The sequence below is a fragment of the Scylla paramamosain genome, chromosome 26 (genome assembly GCF_035594125.1).
Source record: "Scylla paramamosain isolate STU-SP2022 chromosome 26, ASM3559412v1, whole genome shotgun sequence".
Lineage (NCBI taxonomy): Eukaryota > Metazoa > Arthropoda > Malacostraca > Decapoda > Portunidae > Scylla > Scylla paramamosain.
The window spans coordinates 19,731,591-19,754,188 of NC_087176.1; the positions used below are offsets into that span (position 1 = coordinate 19,731,591).

Genomic DNA, 22,598 nt, shown 5'->3' on the forward strand with positions numbered 1-22,598 from the left:
TTGTTATGCCGCTAACACGCTATGAAAATGAAGCCCCGTGTTTGCCGCCTCACTGTCCGGCATGGCGGCGTCCCGAGCCGGTGCTGCTGAATGAGTGGGTCGTGGGAGGAAAGAAAAGCAACACTCGCCGTTACGAAGTTAAGTAGTTAGAAAGTTAAGACGACGCGCGACAAAATAAGAAAAAAAAAAAAGCCTTGCAAAGATGAAGAGAATGCAGACATGATGAGGAAAGCAGCCTGAACGAGACAAACTGAGTCTTTTTATTATCTTTTCTCTCTTTCTTTTGGTTCAACTTTTTTGTTTCAGAATGAAGAGTGAAGTTTCCTCTTATTCTGCGTCTAATTTGACATGCATGTGGAGGCGCTGGTTATCTGAGTGAGTGATATGCTAAAAGTCGCCACTCAACATCAAGTACGAGCCAGTGGACAGGTATGCATGATTCAGACGTAAGGAAAGGCCAAGGTTCTTATGTGTACTAGTGCTGTCCTTCTAAATATAAGTGAATATCCCTGTTCTGCATGTGATGAAGAGCCCCTACAAGAACAAAGCAGCTGAATATTCAAGAAAACGGTGTCTGAGACGTGTATGGATAGTAAATGGAAAATGGCTTAAAAAAAATATGTTGAACGCACAAAAAAATCAACAGCAGTAGTAGCAGAAGAAGAACAAGAACAAGAAAAGAATAACAAGATTAAGAAAGTAACAAGAACAAGAACGAGGGGAAGAATGAACTGAATAGAAGCAACGTTTTCAAACAGCACATCATAAATAAAGCAGCAATACCGTAAAATGTCGCTGTAGCGTAAGCAGTATAAGCACACATCACATTACCAAGGCCAGACGAGGACAGGCAATTTTCGTTCCCCCACACAAAACAGAAAGGAAAGATGAGCAATGACCTCCTTTTACATTTCCCTATTTGAGTTTGTCGTACTGCTGTCATTAAGCGCCGCGTGCTCGGAACCCTCCCCTTTATGTGCCAGTGGTGTAGCGTAAACCACTCCCTCGAAAATCGAACGACCCCACCACTTTTGGATTGTAGTATTGGACGAAGGCAAAGTTTACATGTTAAACATCGTTGTACCTTCAGTGTCCCAATTACAATCACAAACAGACTGACGCAGGCCACACACACAGAGACATTCTGCCGCGGACAAACATGATCAGGTGCATTGGATGGTGGACACACACACACACACACACACACACACACACACACACACACGTAATACTACAAACGAAACTGTTCCTCTACCCTGCGCTGCGACCGTGAAGGCTGCGACGAACTGGTGAACTGGGAGAATGGAAGGGAAAGAATGCCACGCATTAAATAAAATTTTTTTTTTAAATACGATTTAGAATAGAAAATCCTTATACCCTCTTTTTCCCATAACAGAAAAGACCGATTTTCCTTCCCTTGATATCGTGAAAACATGTCAAATTTACACTCTGAGAGACTATACGTAAACTGATACTCGTGTTTGTACGAGAGCTGGCAAGGAGCGAGGCGCGGGTAAGGGGCTGGAGCTTTGGCATGGGGAGTGAAGCAGGTGCAAGGAGGAAGCCTGGCGAGAACAAAGGGATGAAAGGTAAACGTGAGAATCAACTGAGTGCTTAAGAGGTGTGAAGAGAGAGCAGGAGGAGGTGATGGAGGTGGAGATGGAAAGAGGAAGGTAAGGATTGAAGATATAAATATTCCCCCTTCCTTTACCTTGTTTTTTTTTTAGTTCCTTTCTTTGTTTCACACCTTTCTTCCTTCCTACATTCATGCAGGTATTCACTGTCGTACCTTTTCTTTACTCTTCTTTTTTTTCTCTTCCTTCTTTTTCTTCATTCTTTATTTTCCTTTCATCTTTTTGTGTATATATATATATATATATATATATATATATATATATATATATATATATATATATATATATATATATATATATATATATATATATATATATATATATATATATATATATATATATATATTAGTCTTTCTTCTTTCATTAACGCCTTATTTCCTTTCTTCCAATCCTACTTCTTTTTTCTTCTTCCCTTCCCCTCATCCTTTCTATAACCATCTCTTTCATTTTTACTTTCCTTCTCTTTAATTCATGTCTCTCTTCATTTTACTGTTCCTTCGTACTTTTTTTTTTCATTCATTGATTCCTTCTATCCCTACTAGATTTATCCTTTAATCGCACTATATGTCCCTTCTTACTATTCTTCTCCCTTTTCTTCTCAATACCTTTTTTTTTTTTTTCCCAGGCACCATTTCTCTCCCTCCAGTTCAATCATATGTTCTTTCCTTCTCATTTTCCTCCATTTCTTTCTGCCACCTTTCCTTCTCGTGCACCATTCCTTTCCTTCCTATCTTCCTGCCTTCCTCAGATCCTCTCTCCTTTCCCACACGCAGCAGAGGGATGAGAAATGTCTGCAGGCAAGATTTAGAGGATTTCTGAGGACCTAGACTTGCGCAGCTGAATAAAATGGCAAATTATGTATATGTGCGTGCTTAGCCATTAATTTATGCCTGAGCAGTTACCTTCAAGGGACGCTGTCTTCCGAGCGCTGGTGGCCATGCGGGAGTTTAGCGTCATGATCAATCACAGCCAGACTAGAGACGCGGGAGGTGGAATTGTTACCGGTGAGAAAAGTGTAAGAGGCAGACCAGTAATTGTGAACGACTCTAGGTAGGAAAAAGGGAGTCCGTTGTGTAACTTAATCATTCACTCACTTATGTTAAGACTGTGAGATGTATGAAATGTAAATGCAAGTTCGATAATTTACTACAGTTGAGAAAATTTATTATGAAGGATCCCTGCGAAAAAAAATAAATAAAATAAATAAATAAAAAGTCAGTAACCTAACCATTCACTCACATGAATAAAGACTTAGAGAGGCATGAAATATAAATATGCACAAGTTCAACAGTTTACCACATCAGAAAGAAACCTTTGAAAACTGTACCATTCACTCAAATAAATTAAGACTTATAGAGGAGAGGTATAAAATATAAATGCAAGCTCAATAATAATAATAAATGTTTTACTTGAGGGCTTCTTAAGATAAATTGGAGGAAGAGGGGAGGAGAAGCAGCAGTGTGGCTTGGAGTGGAGAAGGAGACACACTGGAGGAGGGAAGAAGGGAGGGAGGAAGGAGGCGTGGAGGAGAAAGGTGGAAATTAAAGGCATTTTGAGGGTGGGAAGCGATATGATAACACTGGTCGTAAGAAAATGAAAACCGAAGGAGGAGGAGGAGGAGGAGGAGGAGAGAACAAAAATATGAGAGGAAGAAGAAACGTTGACGGTGTTAGAGAAGAAGAAGAAAGAAAAAGAAAAAGAAGAAGAAGAAGAAGAGGAAAAGGAGGAGAAGGAGGAGGAAGAAGAAAAGGAGGAGGAGGAGGAGGAGGAGGAGGAGGAAGGAACGAACATAAAAAAAACGAGAGAGAGAGAGAGAGAGAGAGAGAGAGAGAGAGAGAGAAACAGCAGCAGCAGGAGTTGAAGGAAACAAAGAAAAGACGGAGAAGAGGAGGAGGAGGAGGAGGACGACAACGACGAAGAGAAAGAAGCAGACGAAGAAGATAAAAATAGAAGCAGAAGAGGCAAGGCAACAGCGGGAGGTGAAAGAGACATCCATGTTACTGTTTAATCCGATTTTATGAACCTACCGTAAAATAAATACACTCTCTGGACGTTTCCTCCTTTGCTTCCCGGGGGCAATTTGGAGGCTGTCGCAGGGAAGGCTGTTGTGGTGTGTTGGCGGGCCGGGACAGCTGGGTGGCGGTGAAGTGTCCGGCGCACGTGGGGATGCTACTCTATTGCTTGTTGGTGCCAGATCAGTTTTGTACTCCTGTTTGAAGAGGATCATCCCCATTTGACGTGGAATTGCTGGAAAGAGAAGAAAGAGGAGGAGGAGAAGGAGGAGGGAGACTAAGAAAAAAGAAAAGGAAGAATGCAAGATACTAGCGAAACAAAATTTTAATATATTAGGGGCAGACAAATTCACATGTTGTTTATAGAAGAACACGTGGAGGAGTAAGAGAAAGAGAGGCTAGAAAGGGGAAGAGAAAGAACACAATATACTAGAGAACTAGAAAAGAAATTAATGTAAATAATAGTAATATATATATATATATATAAAAAAAAAATCAAGAAAGTTCCCAACGTTGTCAATAGCAGTAATCGAAGAGAACAGTACCAACAGTTACAAAATGACCATGAGAACACTAGAAAAAAAAAAGGTTCGAAAAAAAGGAAAGAACAGAACGTGCGCGTATGAAAACAAACGAAGAACAAGTGGCTGGCATGACGCAAGTGGCTAGTCACGGAATAACGAAACAATAACATCACACCTAGCAATCTCGTGGAGCTCGTTACGGCAACACGCAGATCAAAACGCAGGTAGGAGTAATGAACTTACGTCAACCGGAACAGGAGACAGAAAAAAGGAGGTTGTAAAAATATTAACCTAACTCTTTCTATAAAATTATGAAATATGAACATTCTAAAGCAACGCCAGCGAAGTGAAAAGCCTTGTTCCCCAAAAAAGTGACGCAAAATAGTTTCCGCCGTCATTAGTACACCTGCACCTTGCCGCACGTGTCGCCCGCAAGGAAGGTGAAAGGTGACACGCTCAGGGTGACACGCGCGGGAGTTTATACGTAAGTAGATACCATTCACCATCCCAGAGAGAGAGAGAGAGAGAGAGAGAGAGAGAGAGAAGCGAACAGGGACAGAAAGATTAACAGACAGATAAACAGTAGAGACAAGATAACTATGTGAGATATCTTAAAATCTATGGAATACTACGTCTTCCTATATATATAACATTAGCTTGATTACTGAGAAGACAGTGACTAAATATAAATCTAAAAGTAGTAGCATGAGTGACAGAATCTATATGCGTCGTGAACTCTGTCATTACTCCATTGCTCTTTTTTTTTTTTTTATGCTACAATTGTATAACTTTCCACATGACATACACTATTCATCTGACATTTTACAGCAACCACGGAACGGAATATTACGGTATACTTTCCCAGTCCTCGTTCTCGGCACTGACACCTTGATAACACAGTGAAGTATATTATTAGCTAAAGCCAAACTCCTTGAAAACCTCTCAGTGCAGACAAAGAAACCGCCAAGCTGACCATCCGTGTCCAGTGTGAGGGCAGTGATACAAATCAGTGCACAGAGGTGATTTTATTTACGTGTTGGTGTGAGAGTCAATTGTGGTGCAGGGATTGGTGGTGTTGTCTGCGTCATATTACAATTATCAGGAACAATACTACCGGAAGTTGAGGTGTTTCATCATTGGCGAAGCGTGAAACGTGATTATGCCTTCCTAACGCTTCATTTGGTGTGATAACGATGATTAGCACGAAATGTTCAGGATGTAATATAAGCTTCCATACAAATACTAGCTAGTCACTTTCGAATACACACACAAACACACACACACACACACACACACACACACACACACACACACACACACACACGTTTTTTTTATTCAGTAGAGGAGAGTTTATCATTAACTAATTCTTGTATCAGTGTACGTATATATATTTTTATACTGAAGCATCCTAGTGGTGTTTTTTCTTGTGTCAACCCCTTATCTTCATCCCACTAGTTATGTCTCTGGTGAAGAATGCAAAGGAGAAAATCGAAAGGATACTGATTCTCTTGTACTCAACAATACCGAACAAAAATATATAAAAATCGCTATTTTTTTCTTACATAATTACCTGCACCCTAGTAATTGACGTGTGACATATAGCCTGGCTTTTATATGGACCAGTCTTTTTTTATCTATTTTTCTGTTCCTCTTAGTATTTACGGATGGATGTCTGCCAGCATCAAGCCGTCATCTGATAATTAAATCATTCTCCCCGAAACTTCTTCACGCTGCTTCCCAAACTTGGACGGAGCGATATTAAAAGTTTCATCGCATTATCCCGCTTAGGTTGATTCCGTTATTAAGCGATACCGCAGCTTGTCCTCTTCAAGTCCAGTCCTGCTCGTAATTTCTCGCGTGATATATTTTGCCGCGACAACGAGTGTCCTACAGCGTGCCTTCAGGATAGCGGAGAAGTTTGCGTCCTTGTGTATTTCAGCAGATCACATTCACATTTTTCTGTATTAACTTTCACGTCTTCTGTATTAACTTTCACCGCTACAAGACACGTCATTCTTTAAGTAACCACTCCGGGATGTATCTTTTGTTCTGCAGCCACGTCTAAATACTTTACTGGCTAAATATTGGAAAGGCTATTCTTTTATTTATTTTTTTCTCGTAGATGTTTGAAATTATTTTAGGCAGTGCTTTCTGTGCACTGAATTGTTGTATACCGCAGTAAATGTTTAAATTATTAAGTGCTGAAATTAAGCTGGTGTTGTTATTGTGTACGTGTATTCAGTGTGAGTTTGGATAAAATATGTATGGTTAGAATTATTCATGTTGCTGGAATACAGAATTGAGTTTATAGCAGGAATGTGGAATTATAGATATGGGTAGAATTACATGAGTGGATGAAATATACACAAAGGTGGAATTCACTCAGTTTTTTTCTGATATGCTAAGCAACGTAAAGTAATTTTGTTTTGTTTTTTCCACCGATTCATACAACCAAGATTACAATTATGGAAGTACTGACTGGCATAGTCTGTCACGATAAAAAGAAAAAAAAGAGTTCCCTGATAGATGGAAAGAAAACAAAGACAAAGAAAATTAAAAGAAAAAAAAGAGAAAAAAAGTAGAATTAAGAAAAGGACGAGGAGAAAGACAAGAGGGAATAGAAATAGAAACTTAATACTGAACTATATGTAGTATTCAATTGACCTTTACTGATGTACAAAAGAGAAGGAGAAGAACAGTGAGTAAAAATAGGAGCTTAATAATAGTGTATATGTTGTAGTACTGAACTGATCTTTACTCTTACTCAGCCTGCACTGTCCCCCCCACCCACCACCCCTTACCCCTTCAATGTGCATGGCCGACACTGACTGCAGCATAAGAAGTGTGTTAATCTCAGCTCACATGTCACCTTGTCCACTGGTGGCACTCGTGGAATGTTTAATGGTTTGCTTGGACATTTCGACAGAACTTCCCCAGGTTGCGTTTTCTTTGCTGCCCGGTGCGGGAATTAGATGTTTGTGGTGAGCAGGTGTTGATTTACAAGATTCGTTCTTCGTTGATACTGTCCTCCTTCTTCTTCTTCTGTTTCTCCTCCCTCTTTTTTTCCTTTTTGTCCTCCTCCTACTTTTCTTTTTCTATTTGTTTTCTTTATTTTCTGCTTCTTTTCAATTTTGTTTTTGTTTTTTTCTTTTCTTTTCTTTTTCCTCCTTTGTATTTTCCTCTTATTTCTACTCCCTCTTCTCTTCCTTCTCCTCGTCCTTCACTTCTTTTTCTATTTTTTCTTTTTTTTTCTTTTCTTGTCATTTTTTCTTCCTCTTTCTTCTTCTTTCTCATCTTCCTCCTCTGATTCCTGACAAGAAGCACATTGTATACCAGACGTCTCGAGATTCATGCATGACCCTGAGTTTTGTCAATAAATCGAAGAAGAAATATACTTCAGAATCTTATGAAATGTCTTACCGCTTCACCAAATCCACGAACAGAAACAACAATTTGCTCGATCCTGCGAAGCTCGATAAAAGAAAGTGTAAGAATAAGATTTTTTTTTGGGGGGGAGGGGACATGATGAAGTTGTGTATATATATTTTTTTTATAAGAATATGGATGTGTTGAAAATATTGATAGTTGTCATTTATAGTAGTATACGAAGTAGATGAGTGAATGAAATAAGTACATATGTGTAGATAGAGAAGTCACTTGAATAGACAAATAGTTAAGTCACATGAACTAATCACACAATCCTGAATAAAAAATAAAATTGTGTAAACGAGTAGATAACTCATAATAGATAAATAAATAGAATAGATATAGAAGTCAGATAAATAGAAGGATACCTAAATAAGAACAAACACAAATTAACAAAACAAAACAAAACAAGAAACAGTAAAAACCCTTCAAATTCCAACAGACGAAGGGCGAACACATGCACCACAGCTACACTCAGGCAATGACACCAATGACGCTTCACTAATCAAGATGCCAACACTCAAGGAGAACCAGTGGCCTTGACATTACCGACTCCTGACTAATACACTGGCGGCCCGCAACACGTGACACCTGACGGCCCTGCAGTGAGCGGCGGGGTGGGGAGAGTGGAAAGGCCTGGCGTGTGAGAGAGGGTGGAATCAATCTCTCTCTCTCTCTCTCTCTCTCTCTCTCTCTCTCTCTCTCTCTCTCTCTCTCTCTCTCTCTCTCTCTCTCTCTCTCTCTCCCTCCTCGTACTTTTGTTGCCCCGCGCTCAACTTCGGTGCACCGCCACACAGACGCGGCTGAATTACAGAAGCGACGTAAAATCCAATTCGAAATGAGACTTGTCCGGTTGCTACCATGATACTGTCTGCTTCTGGGACTCACTATCTGTATGAGGTGCCCCGTCACACAAGTAAGCGGCTTTATTGGGGCAGGAGGACACGGAGGATAAAGAAGAAGAGGAGGAGGCCAGAGGGTACAAAGGAAAGAGAGAAAGAGAGGGAGAGGGCAACAGTAGCAATTATTATTATAGTTTATTATAGTTTATTGACAGAATTTTGCGATTACAAGGAGCTTAAAGTAAAAATCATTTCACTAAAATCATTATATCATATAAAAAAGAGCTACAAATAAAAATTCTGTCCAGATAAAATTAACCAATTCACATTGCAAAAAACAAACTTTCTCCAAACTTAACTCCTAAAAAATTCAAACTCCCTTTCTTTTAAAAAACAAGAACATTTTAGCCGTAAAGCTTTAACACATCGCAAACATAATCACATAAAGTGCCTAATAAAAAATTCAAACTCCCTTTCTTTTAAAAAAAACAAGAACATTTTAGCCGTAAAGCTTTAACACATCGCAAACATAATCACAAAGTACCTAATTTACCCTTATACTTCATTAAACTGGTAAAACTACTAAAATCCAACATATTATATTTAGCCCTACAGTCCCTTGACAAAGAACAATTTAACAAAACATGAGACTCATCTTGTACTGCATTACTATCACACATACACAGTCGCAACTCTGCTGGCATTCCATTCCTTCTACCTGTCTCAATTTTTAAATCATGTGACATTAGTCGAAGCCTCGTAAGGGCCTGCCTTTTGTAGTCCGGGACAAACTCATTGCTGACATAAACTGGATGTACTGATAGTTCAGGGTTAATTACTGATCTGTACGCCACATACTTAGATGCCGTCTCGGGTTTTTCTCTAATTTTTATTTTGACTATATCCAGTGGATTTACGTTATCTCTATACTGTAGTGCCTTCATCACAAATTGATACCCTGGAGTATTAGCTACTCTGCACAACTCAAATGCAACATAGAATGGTTCTTCAACGTTCGGTTCCCTTAACTTTGATTCTAGAAATTTCCTTCTCCTTTTCGCTATGACATCAAGTACAGGTGGAATACCTGATTCAATAAGACACATGTCGGGGCTTGTAAATTTCCTTACCCCTAGCAAGTTCTTTACTGCTCTATTGTATTGAACAATTATCTTTCTAGGATTATTTGTCAACCATGTTTCTGAGCTATAAAGAAGGGCAGAAGTGACAGCAGCATCAAATACTTTGCGCTTGTATGTATATGGCATAATGTTATTTGCTGCACAAAAAATTGCAAATTTATCGAGTTGCATCTCATTCACGGTTTCGTGAAGTTCCAATACTGTGTTCATCTTTGCATCATCACAAATCCATGCCCCAAGGTAAAGATACTTATGAACACAGTCTATCTTGATGTTACGAACAGTTAACGGCAATCTGTCTTCATCTGTACCTCGCACTACCATAAGTTTTGTTTTCTTTTCATGAAGTACCATTCCATATTCTTGGCAATAATCCAACACTGCGGTTAACTTTCTCACACACATTTCTTTAGAAGTAGCTAGTATTACCATGTCATCCATAAGAAGGAGCGTATGTAGTTTCCCCAAGAATCCATCTGTATCTACACACCTGTTTATCATCCTAACCACCTCATCCATGTATATGGTGAATAAGAGACAACTCGATGGAGATCCTTGGCGGACTCCAACAGTGGCATCAATAGTTGCAGAACGTAACACACTTTGAGTACAGGAATACATAGCTTGTATAGCACGCAACATAACCTTACCACAACCACGTGATTTAAGCAATTCAAGCAATTTACCTCGAGGCACTCTATCATATGCTTTGCTGTAATCTATGAATAACATATACAGCTTCTTTTTCTTATAATTAGCCAGGTCACATAATAATCTTAACGTCATTATTTGTTCGACACATCCTCGACCGCTTTGAGCACCTGCTTGACATTTATCAATACTTGTCCATAGTTTTAATCTGTTCAAAATTAAGTAATCATACAATTTTGCCAATGTATTCATAATGGATATGCCTCTGTAGTTTCCACATTCAAGTCTGTCTTTACCTCCTTTGAAGAGTACAAAAAGTTTGCTACAACTCCATGAAACTGGATAACACACATTAAGAAAAACAACGTTAAACATATGTAAAAAGAACATGATCCAGTCAACAGGTAAAGCTCTCATAATTCCTGGACAAATACCAACATAACTTTTTCTAACATTCACATCCTTGAGTACTTTATCTAATTCTTGTACAGTGAAAGGTTCGTCTAATACGGGTATCGTTGGAGTCGAGGGGTGGACTGATTGTTTTCGATTTTTTTAGTCTGAACGTTTTCGACAGACTAACATGTTTAAGAATGAATATTTTCGACAATGATTTGGCAACTTAGACTGATTATTTTCGATGGTTCTGCAATATATTTTTCAATCATGATTATTTTCGACACATTAAAAACATTGGTTGGAATGTTTTCGAAACTAAATAAACTTCACTATGAATGTTTCCGACAGTAAAAAAATATTGAACTGAATGTTTTCGACACTAAAAAATGGTAAATTCTGAATGTTTTCGACACTGGATAAAATGAACTGTCACATCACGTCACGTTTAGACTTAAACAAAAGACTATAAAGACTAACCTAACCTAACCTAACCTAACCTAACCTAACAAGATAATAATCAAAATGTCTAAAATGGCTGAATGAAGTATCGAAAATATTCCAAAAAATATTGATTTAGGTCAATGATGTGTCGAAAATAATCCAAACTGTAAATAGCTAGGTAATTGTTGTGTCGAAAATAGTCCAAAACGGACACTAAATGTGTAAGAGTTGTGTCGAAAACAGTCCAAAAAAACATAAAATGGGTTGTCGAAAATAATACTTCTTGGCAAGAATCGAAAACATTCAGTTTAGATTACTTTTGTAGAAAATCGAAAACATTCAGACTAAAAAAATCGAAAATAATCAGCGACCTCGAGTCGAGTCATCTATACATACAGTGCGAATACTATTAGTGTGACACTCATTATTTAACAAGCTCTCGAAATGGGTCTTTAGTTGATCGTCTTCAGGTTGTCTGTGTTCGTGCGTATCAATATTCCCTGACCAGTTAATGGCCTTCCATATGAACTTAGCATCATTTGTTTCTAATATCCTTCTCCAGCGCGGCAACGTTCTGTCCCACGTTTCTTCCTGCTGGTCGAGACGTCCACATCTGTTCCTACGAGCAGCTTCATGAATAATTTCACTGCTCGATCTGAAGGCTTCAGAAATATTTTCAATACTAACAGCGTCCGGATTCGGTGGATCGAGACTTAGCAATTCGGTACTGAAATCATGTAAGTTTACGGTGTCATATCTTGGACTTTTCCACATCGACTCGTTTGCACGTATTCTTCGGTATGACTCACCCAGACCGTTAGCTCGTTCTAACAGCTCTGTCGGGGAAACTTGAGTCATTTCTTTAGTAGCGAGATCTACGCAAATTGGGGCGTGGTCGGAACCTTTAACTGACTTGTTTACCTCGACCGAACTGACAAATCTTACGCAATCGGAAGTAACCACGCACAAGTCAATCTCCGATGTCCATCTTGATCCTCTTCTAAAAGATAAGTCACCTCCTAAGGTAGTTCCTTTTCTGTTCAGGTGATTCATCACAACCATATTGTTACTTCTACACATGTTACGCAACATACGCCCGTGACTATTCACTACCGGATCCTTCACACCATCATATCTATAGACACTTCCATCACCACACGACAACACATGTGATCCAACTCGTGCATTAAAATCACCTAAAACAACTACGTCACGAGTGTTCAAACACATCTCACTTAACGCTCGAAACGGTGAAGCTTCGCAATATAGTGAGTCTTCTGGAGGTATATAAACACCACCGAATTTCACATCTTTACACACCGATAAATTCACCCATATCATGTCATCTTCCTCCATGTTTATATTGGTCACATATTGCATCAACGCACATTTGATGAGCAACATAACACCACCTCTGTTACAGCCTACTCTTGACTTATTGTTATACATATAGAAACCAGGTACGCTTTTTTCATACGCACTTTTAACCTCTAACAGCCAAACCAGATCATATTGCATTAAGAACTTAAGAATTTCCGGATCATTCAATTTTTTCCTTACTCCACATACATTCCATGAACATAATTTCAACACACTGGTATTTTTCTTTGTATTCAGAAAAAATATGGTGAAAACTTATCGATTACATTGCCATCCCTTAACAACACACGTCTTTTCCAATCATAACTAATAGACACACCCACATTTCCTGGCTTTTCTTTTTCTTCTCTTTCACGTTGCCTCAACCGCGCCATCTCCTTTCTCACTGCCGGGTGGACATCCTTCTTGACATACACAGAAGAGAGAGAAAAAAAAAAGCACGTATATGTTATGCAATCCTCGTAAAGTGTTTTCATTGTTCTTTTGGACAGGAGAGAGATAAAATTGAACGTGTGAGGGGAAGGTTTAGAGCGTGGAGGAGGGAAGTGAAGGCAAGGGCCGTGGATGGAGCATAACGAGCGAGGCGAGGACAAAAGTACAGTGAAAAGGGAACGTTGAGTCGACAGTGAAAAGTTTATTACGTGCTTTCTGTCTGTATAAAACGCTTGTAAAAATTGACTCTATACCCACCCACACACACACACACACACACACACACACACACACACAGAGAGAGAGAGAGAGAGAGAGAGAGAGAGAGAGAGAGAGAGAGAGAGGTGGGGGGGAGGAGGTGGTAGTATATATACAATAGGTACGTTTTTATTCTTCATTTTTCCTTTTTTAAATTTTATGTTTCCTTCCCAGACGCCAAAATGTCAGACGTACCTGCATGACAGTCACTTTAATATTTCCTTCCTGCGAGCTTCGTGTCAATTTAGGGAAAAGTGTCTTAAACGCCACGGCTTTTCCTGCATGAGTGCTTGTAATTTCAACGTTTACGGGGCTAAATGAAAACATGCTTGCACACACACACACACACACACACACACACACACACACACACACACACACACACACACACACACACACACACACACACACACACACACACACACACACACACACACACACACACACACACTGAATTCTAGACGAGGTGCAGGAAATACTTTCTCTCTTTCAATGTTATTTTTTTCCCTTCAGAGTGACGTGACGTGTACATAAAACCAACACATTATCAGGAAAGGAAAAGTTATCTCCTTTTTCCTCCTCCTTTCCAGTCCCTTCTTTCCTACTGCTTTCGTTACCCACTTCTTTTTTTTATTTCTTTTAATCCTTTTCCTGATTTTTTTTTTTTTGTGTGTAATCATTATATTATTCCTTTTTTTTTCTTTTATATCGTCATCAGATTCACAAATATTATGTTTAGATACATTAATTTCATCACTTTTTCACTCCTTTCATCAACCACTTTTTTTTATTCTTGTAATCCTTTACCTGACATTCATTTTCTTATATAATCATTATATTTCTCCTCTTTATCTCGTCTCCTTATCGGATTCAAAGTCTCGAGTCTAGATGCATTAATTTCATCATTTTTCTCCTCCCCTCCTCAGACCTCGTCGAGAAGACACACACCTGGGCGTCTCCAGGATCCTTCTGACACACAGGTAAGCCCACGTGTCCATTACAAGTCGCTCAGGTAGAAATGAGGTAAGGATCAAGGCTTACCTAAGATCTGCTCCCTGTCCCTCCCCCCTTCTCTCTTTTTGTATTATTCTTTGTATTAATTATCTCTGGCGTCGTCTGTGTCCTCTTAGTGTGCGTCTGTTCTCCTCATCCTCCCCTTTTTTTTTCCCTCCTCAAGAGATAGTATGCAGCCATCCTTGAGGGCTGAGGAAGGGGAAGGAGTGAAAGGAAGTGAAGAAGAGGCACAAGAAGAGTAGGAAGCTTGTGCAGGGCGGAGAGGAGCAGGTAGTGTGCAGGCTGGAGGAGCAGAGGCTTGTTAGATGAGATTACTGGGCGGAATGGGCGGCACGAGGGAGGTGCGTAATTACACCAACCAATAACTGCAAACGTAAACTTTCGGGTCGTGGCGCCTGAATTACCGCCAATAATCATCTGGCGGCAGGCGATTCCCACACCCTGGCCACCGCTTTGCCGCCGCCCGTGACTCTGACTCCCGGCCGGCAATGCAGCTCGGGTTGTTCCTCCGTCAGTAGAAGCAACTATAAAGGAGGTTTAGTGGAGGAAAGCTTGTATTGTTGTCAGTGTGGCGGGTTTATGTTATCACGTGTAGTTGTATGTATCGAGAACACCTGAACATCATTACCTGTAGTTGTTTATATCGAGAACACCTGATTCGCTTCTCGTGATAAGCTATGATGGTCTTAATCAGTGAATCGTTTTGTCTCTAACATCATGCACCGTTGCTGTCATATACTGTGTTCTGCTTTTGCTGCTTTTCTTCCTCCTCTTCTTACTCTTTATTTTCCTCCTTCTCTTCCTTCTTATTTTTTATTCTTCTTCTTCTCCTTGTTCTTGTTCTTGTCCTCTTTCTCGCTCTTTCACTTCTCTCTCTCTCCCTCCCCTTCTCTTCCTCCTCCTCCTCCTTCTACTCCTCCTCCTCCCTCCACACAGACACACTTCCCCCTCTTCCACTTCCATTTCCACACCTACAATTGCGCTACAAACAGCAACATAACAGCAACAACAAAGACAGCAAAATGAGGGCAACAGTTCACTCCACAGACTGCCTTTACTATGCGTCTCCTGACACGGACAGAGTAACATCAGTGAAAGATCAGAAGTGAGGGACAACTGACACTGCCTCTGTGAAACGCACCAGTGGAAACAAACTCACCCAACCTCGTCTTTTGCGTCTTCCTTCCCCACCGACGCCTTGAAGATTAATTAGAGCGTGTCCAAGGAAGGAAGGGGGATTTTGCAGGTTGGTTTGCTGTATTACTCTGGCCAGTGGATATCGGGTGGACGAGAAAGACGCTTACTGGGGTCTGGTGGGTAATCCTCATGTGTGATATGGCTGGAAACTGTACTCGGGAAGGTGGCTATACATAAATTCAGTTGCTTCTTAGATATATTGAGTTAATTCTTAGAGATAATTAAGTAGGGGTGCTTGAAAGGTTTAGATTTTGAACGGTATCGCTTTGGTGGTTTTGAGAAGAAAATCAGAGTTCATTTTTGGGAATTACGGTATGAATGATGTGTGTGTGTGTGTGTGTGTGTGTGTGTGTGTGTGTGTGTTAAAGTTTCATGTTTACTGTACATCTTTTCCTCTTCACTATGAAATGACCAGAGAGAGAGAGAGAGAGAGAGAGAGAGAGAGAGAGAGAGAGAGAGAGAGAGAGAGAGAGAGAGAGAGAGAGAGAGATGCAAAATGGAAGAGGAAAAAGCAAGAAATTATCGAGTGAAAAGGAGGGAGAAAAATGCCTTCATAAAACCTTCTCTCCAGCCTCTGTGATAATGAAATTATTGCTTCCACCTCCAGACTAAATCCTCTCTCTCTCTCTCTCTCTCTCTCTCTCTCTCTCTCTCTCTCTCTCTCTCTCTCTCTCTCTCTCTCTCTCTCTCTCTCTCTCTCTCTCTCTCTCTCATCCTTTCATCCTGCAACTCTCCCCTCTTTGTCCTGCACTTTTATCCTTCAGCTCCCCGTCCTCCATTTTCCTTGTCCTCGCCCTTGTCCTATCGCACGCTGCACTATTTTCTTATCGGGACGTGTGTCTGTTATTTTTTTTAAACTTTCCCAGTAAAAAAAAAAAAAAAAGTTTTTGGAGCACTGACGTGTGTTGAGGAAAAATATATTCACCAGTCTTTCCCGTTCATGTTTATCACAGAGGCGGTGTTTGTTTGCTTGGTTGTTTGGAAATAGTGTTGTTGGTGGAAATATATAAACTGGATTAAAAAAATGTCCACTTCTTTTTCTTTTCTTCTTCTTCTTCTTCTTCTTCTTTTTTAGGGAGGGTGAGAGTGGGATTGGAGGGAGAGGAAGATATTTGTCTGTTATTCCAATAATATCTCAGAATTTTAAAAGTTTTCTAATTTTTTCCTCTCTCTCTCTCTCTCTCTCTCTCTCTCTCTCTCTCTCTCTCTCTCTCTCTCTCTCTCTCTCTCCACCCTTGATTGGAAACTTCCCTGGACGAAAGGAAAAATTCGTTTGAAAATGGCCTGTCATTATTTTATCAGACCTCGTGGCGGTGGCGGAGGCGTCCCGTGACTGTCCCTTAATTAAATACATTTCGATTTCTTCTAATGCCGTTACTTTTGTGCCGGAGGGGAAAAACACAGCTGGAGTTTCATATGTAAGTTATGACACTCCTAAGTTATGAATGGCGGAAAATAAGTGTGATGGTAGGTTGTTAATTACTGTCTTAGGGGGAGCTTTCGTGTACCCCTTCCTCCTTCTGTTCGTTTTCTTCTGTCTGGGTTTCTGTCTCGTTTTCTGTTCGTCGTTGGCTCCCTGTGTCTCCGCGGAACTAATTATAACTCCCTGACACCTGTGATGCCCCTTTGTTCGTCCTAATTTCCCTGCGGTGCTGCCAGTTTTCGTTATAGTCTTCTTGTCCCTCTCTTTGTCCCTTTTGCGCTCTTCCTCTCTCTTTCTCCCTCACCCTCCTCCATTTGCTTCCCAGACTCGCTATGGGACCGCCGGTGTGTGCCGGTGACGACGCAAAAGTGGTTCTCAACTTTTCCGTAAAGATTAATTTGGCCCTCCCACCTGGCGTTCCGGGGACATCTCAAAGGCCGCAGGTGTTCCGGGAGCGAATATGCGCTAAAGTAATTGGAAATTGGTCCTTCCTTTCCGTGGGGGAGTTTGGACGTAAGCTGATTATTACCATTGTTCTGCCGGCTGTTTTGTGTTGCTGAGTCGAGCTGTGCCGGAGAAGAATGTGATATGTTTATGCCTTCGTCTTGTATTGCCTTTGAGAATATGGGTTTAGGACTGTGAGATTGGGGAAAATGTAACCACGCGTACACTTTTATGATACTTATCGATGGTGGAGTGAAGCTGCCTTAGTGGTTGACGTTCAGGGAATATAATGGTTGAGTGTCGTGGCAATGGCTGTAGACGTCTGCCCGGAAGGAGTGTTTTCATGCCGTATTTTTCTCCCTGGTGGAATTGGTTTACGCCGCAATAAATATTTAAAAAGCACATGCAATCGCACTTTTGTTTTGGCAACACGACTTGCAATACGAGCTCAAGGATTTTCGCAGTCGTTAGCAAGACTCCCCTCCTCTCCCTTCCCTTCCCTGCCTTCCCTTTCTATCCCCCATCCCACTTCCCTTTTCCCTCTCCCAGTCACCCCTCTCTCCCTCTCCTCAACCACACCACCAGGGTTCCAAAGCGCTCCTCCGACTCGCACGTATCGAGGTGAAACTATCTGAAAATCGCCTCCAAGAAAACTTTAGTGGGCCAACTTGTGCCACTGACTCAGGACTGACTTGTTTAACTTGCTGACACTGGCAGGCTGACGGATCTGATTTTCTGCATCGGTAGTTTATGGACGGCTGGAGGAAAGAGGAAGACTAGCAGTTCGACAGATAGGCAGGGAGGGGGGGCAGGTGGAAACAAGATACTATGAATGGCTAGAGGAAACAGGCAGAACAGGAAACCGACAGGCAGACAAGCAGACAGGCTGAGGGGTGAGGACAAGTTAATGGTAAACCTTGGTGTTATTCTCTCCATGCTAACTGATGTGCCGTGAGAGAATTACCTGCCCAAAGCAATCAGTCGAAGTGCCGCAGGTAAATGTGTAGTTCACCTGTTCTTTGGTTAACTGTGTATTTATCTATTTAGTTGCTGTGTGTGTGTGTGTTTGTGTGTGAGGGCAAGAGTATCACGACAGTAAAGTTTTTGCGTGTGTGTGTGTGTGTGTCAGTGTGTGGGTGTTTTTTGTGAGGAGTGTTGTGGAGTGTTTAGTGTGGGGTTAACGCTGAGTGAGGTTGTGGTATGTACCTTTCATACCTTCCTCTAGTTGGTTTTTACTCCCTCGTTTTTTCCTCCGAGTGCCCCTCTCCCTTATTTGTTACGACTCTCCTCTTTATCCACCACCTTTTTAGTCATCGTCCTCCTCCTCCTCCACCTCACTCCTTCACAACCTCCTCTATTATCTCCTCCTGCCGCAAGATGCCCCCACACTTTTGGCAGAGTGAAAAAAATAACCATGGTAATAGCACTCAGGGTTCCGTGTCAGCACTTCGCCTTTCCCTGCACGAAACATTTAACCAATTACTAGTTTTTCCAGGAATTCGTGTACCAAAGCTTTGCCTGGCTGGCCCATCACGAGAACGCTCCCCCACCCAACACACGCCTATACTCTACAAAAATAAGTAAATAAAACAAATGAATAAAGAACGAAGTGAATGAATGAATAAAACACTCTTACTGCTGCTGCTGCTGCTGCTGCTGCTGCTGCTGCTGTTGTGGCGTGGACTATAGAAACCGCGCAACACTAAAACTTCTATTCTGAGGCTCGTGTGCTGCCTGATAACGATTTGATTTCTGTATCCTGCAGTGAAGTAAAGACAGGTGGAATGGCTGAGCGAGAGGGCACGACACACACACACACACACACACACACACACACACACACACACACACACACACACACACACACACACACGGATAGACAGACAGATAGATAAGTCACGTAATATATTAGATAACTATATACGAGTACACACAAATTATATACATATTTACATTATATATATATATATATATATATATATATATATATATATATATATATATATATATATATATATATATATATATATATATATATATACGAGTATATATATATATATATATATATATATATATATATATATATATATATATATATATATATATATATATATATATATATATATATATATATATATATATATATATATATATATATATATACTTGTCAAATATGTTGCACACAGAACTTCACACACTAACTAGAAATAAACACACACACACACACACACACACACACACACACACACACACCGTGCCGCCTGTCTCCCTCTCGCTCTCCTCATCCTCCGCTGCCCTGTCTGCCAGCTAATTATCGGAGATCTTGCCTAGCGACGGGAGATCCAGGGCGCGGGACGGGAAGATATTTGGTGCCAGTGACGGGATGGGATCTGAGGGCAGCGGCAGGAAGGAATGTGGGTCCAGGGACGGGAGATGTGGAGGCAGAGACGGGAGGAAATGTTGGAGGATATATTAGTTTTTGGAGGGAAGGTTATTATTATTATTATTATTAATATTATTATTGTTATTATTATTATTATTATTATTATTATTATTATTATTATTATTATTATCATTATTACTATTATTATCTTTATTATCATTATTATATTACTTATTGTTATTGACATAAGTTTGCTTCTGCTGCTGAGAGAGAGAGAGAGAGAGAGAGAGAGAGAGAGAGAGAGAGAGAGAGAGAGAGAGAGAGAGAGAGAGAGAGAGGATAGACGGAGGATGGAGAGTGACAGGCGAGGGAGGGACGGAGGAGAGGGAGATGGGGGGGGAGTGTATAGCGGGGAAATTGATCCTCCACAACAAGTATGTCACGATCTATTGTGTTCATGGTAAGGGATCGCCTTTTGCTTCACCACTAAGGGCTACCCTAGTGCAGGATTACCGTGTGTTTGCAGCGTGTAAGAAAAAAGTAACATTGACACCTTTGATCTGGTCTCTGGGTGGACATACGGCTCGCCGCTACAAAGGCAAAACTAATATCATAGTAAGACTAACCTTGTTGTGATGACCACGTGAGGTGTTGGGAGAAGCCACTGCCTGCCTCAGTACAGAGTTGTGTTCGCTGCGTCAAGAGTTGTATTATCTTCCTCAGCGCTTCTGCAATGCTCCTAGTGTCCTGAGGCGGCAGCAATCCCATGTTTACTTTTCGTTTGCTCTTCTCTCGTTCAGCAGCTCACACACCTGCACATCAGAGGCCACACAGTCACCATACCCACACACTGCACGCCGCTGCACGCCCTGGCTGCTGCTCACAGGTTGTGTTTTCAAATTACAAGCAGTAACCAAACGGTCCCACATTGGACCTTCGCGCGCCAAGTAGTGACGTCAAGTTTGCTGCTGGCGGAGAGATACACCTCCCTGACGGTGAGACGGTGCCACCTCATCATTCATTTCCTGCATTGTTTTATCCTTATATGTGATTTTTTTAAGCCGTGATGGTTTGTGATGAAACTTACAGTGTTAACATAGCATAATTTTAAGGGTTTATAAGGACAGTGGATGTACGTATAGTTTAGTAACATCACTAGCTCATCGTAACTATACTACTTGCCTCCGCCCCTCCCTCTCTCCTTCCCTCCTCTCGTCCCTCCTTCCTTCAACCGTCTCTTCCCTACGCCTTCCCACCGCCGCATATCCAGACACCTCTGTACACCACAACAAATTTGAAAAGAGGATATGCAGGGAAGAGTTTCAAGTCATAGTAAAATATTGGTAACACTTCAGAAGACGTGGAAGAAATCGTATTCAATCTTATGTAGGCTGCTCATATATTCATAATCCTATATACAGTTTTGGGAGTGTCTTGTATTACGCATGTCATCTTTCCTTTTCGTTATCGTTGTTGTTATGGTCCTTCTCCTCCTCTTCCTCTTCCTCTTCCTCTTCCTCTTCTCCTCTTCCTCCTCCTCCTGCAGCACTGAATCTGAGATGCTTGGGGTTACTCCATCTTCGTAACGCTTCCCCTTAAGGCAAATCTTTTCGATATTGGAACACTTCCCGCCACGGACGAGTGACAACCCCGCACGTCCTGACAACCCTAGGAATCCAATAAGTGTCGCCAGAATTTACGACGCTTCGTGAATAGAATGAAGTAGATGGCGACCTGGCAGCGCTACCCCCCGCTAAATCCAGTAATAGTGGAAGTAATAGCAGGAGTATTAGTACGTACGGAGCAGTATAAGCAGTAGTAGCAGTAGTAGTAGTAGTAGTAGTAGTAGTAGTAGTAGTAGTAGTGGATAGTAGCAGCCTCAATGATAACAAAAAGCAACACTATAGGCAAAGTTACATTGTGTGCGTTTGTATCATCTGTCTATTCAGCTGTAAATGTACCCCATGTGTGAGTGTGTGTGTGTGTGTATGTATGTGTGTGTGTGTGTTGTGCTGCACCAGTGAGCTCAGCCACAGTGGTGTATCACGGTGTGTGCCGGTGTGTGCGTGGCGTGTGCTACCTCTGACAGCATCCATCATGAAAAAATGCTTTGAACTCTGGAACAACTTGTCGACAGGGAATAATGTCCAGCCCAGAAACGATGCCGCTCAGATGGAGTGTAACACATCGCCCCAAATCGTAGCAGTCGCCTGGTATTATGTTACCGTCAGAATGTAGCATCGATTACATCATTAAAACCCCTACTGGTTAGATATTCCTGCAGCAAGGTTACGTCAATATCGATCGGTTATTGAAATATTTTCACGACATGAGCGAAATCATACTGTATATCACTAGAATCTATGGAGATTTAACAGAAGCTTTAAAATCATAGAAAAGTTAATATTGATGAATGTCCTTAGAAAAAAAAAAGAATATCACCAAATGATAATGAGAGACATTCGTTTCAAAACTTAAGTGACAATGTATTTTGCATATCTTTCTGAAGAATTACTGTACTGTTGCTGGAGAGGAATGAGTCACAAGCAAATGCTGTAATAGAGAATAAAGTGAGTCCGCTTCATAGGAGGTGAGGCAAATATTTCAACCAAAAATGTTTTCAAAATAGCATAGCGTGTAATATTATTTACTTATTTACTCGTTATTACATTCATTCCTTTATCCCAGTGACGAGCTGTAAAAATGTGCTTGTATTTCCATTCCATTCTTTCTAACTGAAATGTACACCTTTGCCTTTTCAACTCTCTCTCTCTCTCTCTCTCTCTCTCTCTCTCTCTCTCTCTCTCTCTCTCTCTCTCTCTCTCTCTCTCTCTCTCTCTCTCTCTCTCTCTCTCTCTCTCTCTCTCTCTCTCTCTCTCTCTCTTTGAGGGAACATTGGGCAACTATATGTATATATACAGTAGATATGAATAGAAACATTCATAACAAGTGTACTGATCTGTTACTGGTGCTTATCTAATCTAATATAATAATAC

At 40.8% G+C, this 22,598-nt stretch overlaps 1 protein-coding gene across 5 annotated transcripts in view; it reads left to right on the forward strand.

Annotated features, from left to right (window-relative positions):
- The window catches only part of LOC135113787 (solute carrier family 35 member F3-like), a 78,096-nt gene that overhangs the window by 30,520 nt on the left and 24,978 nt on the right, over positions 1 to 22,598 (forward strand). For 4 of the 5 annotated variants that reach the window (XR_010274996.1, XR_010274997.1, XR_010274998.1 and 1 more), the window contains one exon: positions 14,068 to 14,121. Coding sequence is in view for 2 of the 5 variants with exons in the window: in XM_064029377.1 (XP_063885447.1) it covers positions 14,068 to 14,121 (54 nt within the window). In the remaining 3 variants the exon portion in view is untranslated. Of the gene's footprint in view, positions 1 to 14,067; positions 14,122 to 14,318; positions 15,179 to 22,598 lie in introns of those variants that run through there. The other variant, XM_064029378.1, reaches the window with a different exon arrangement.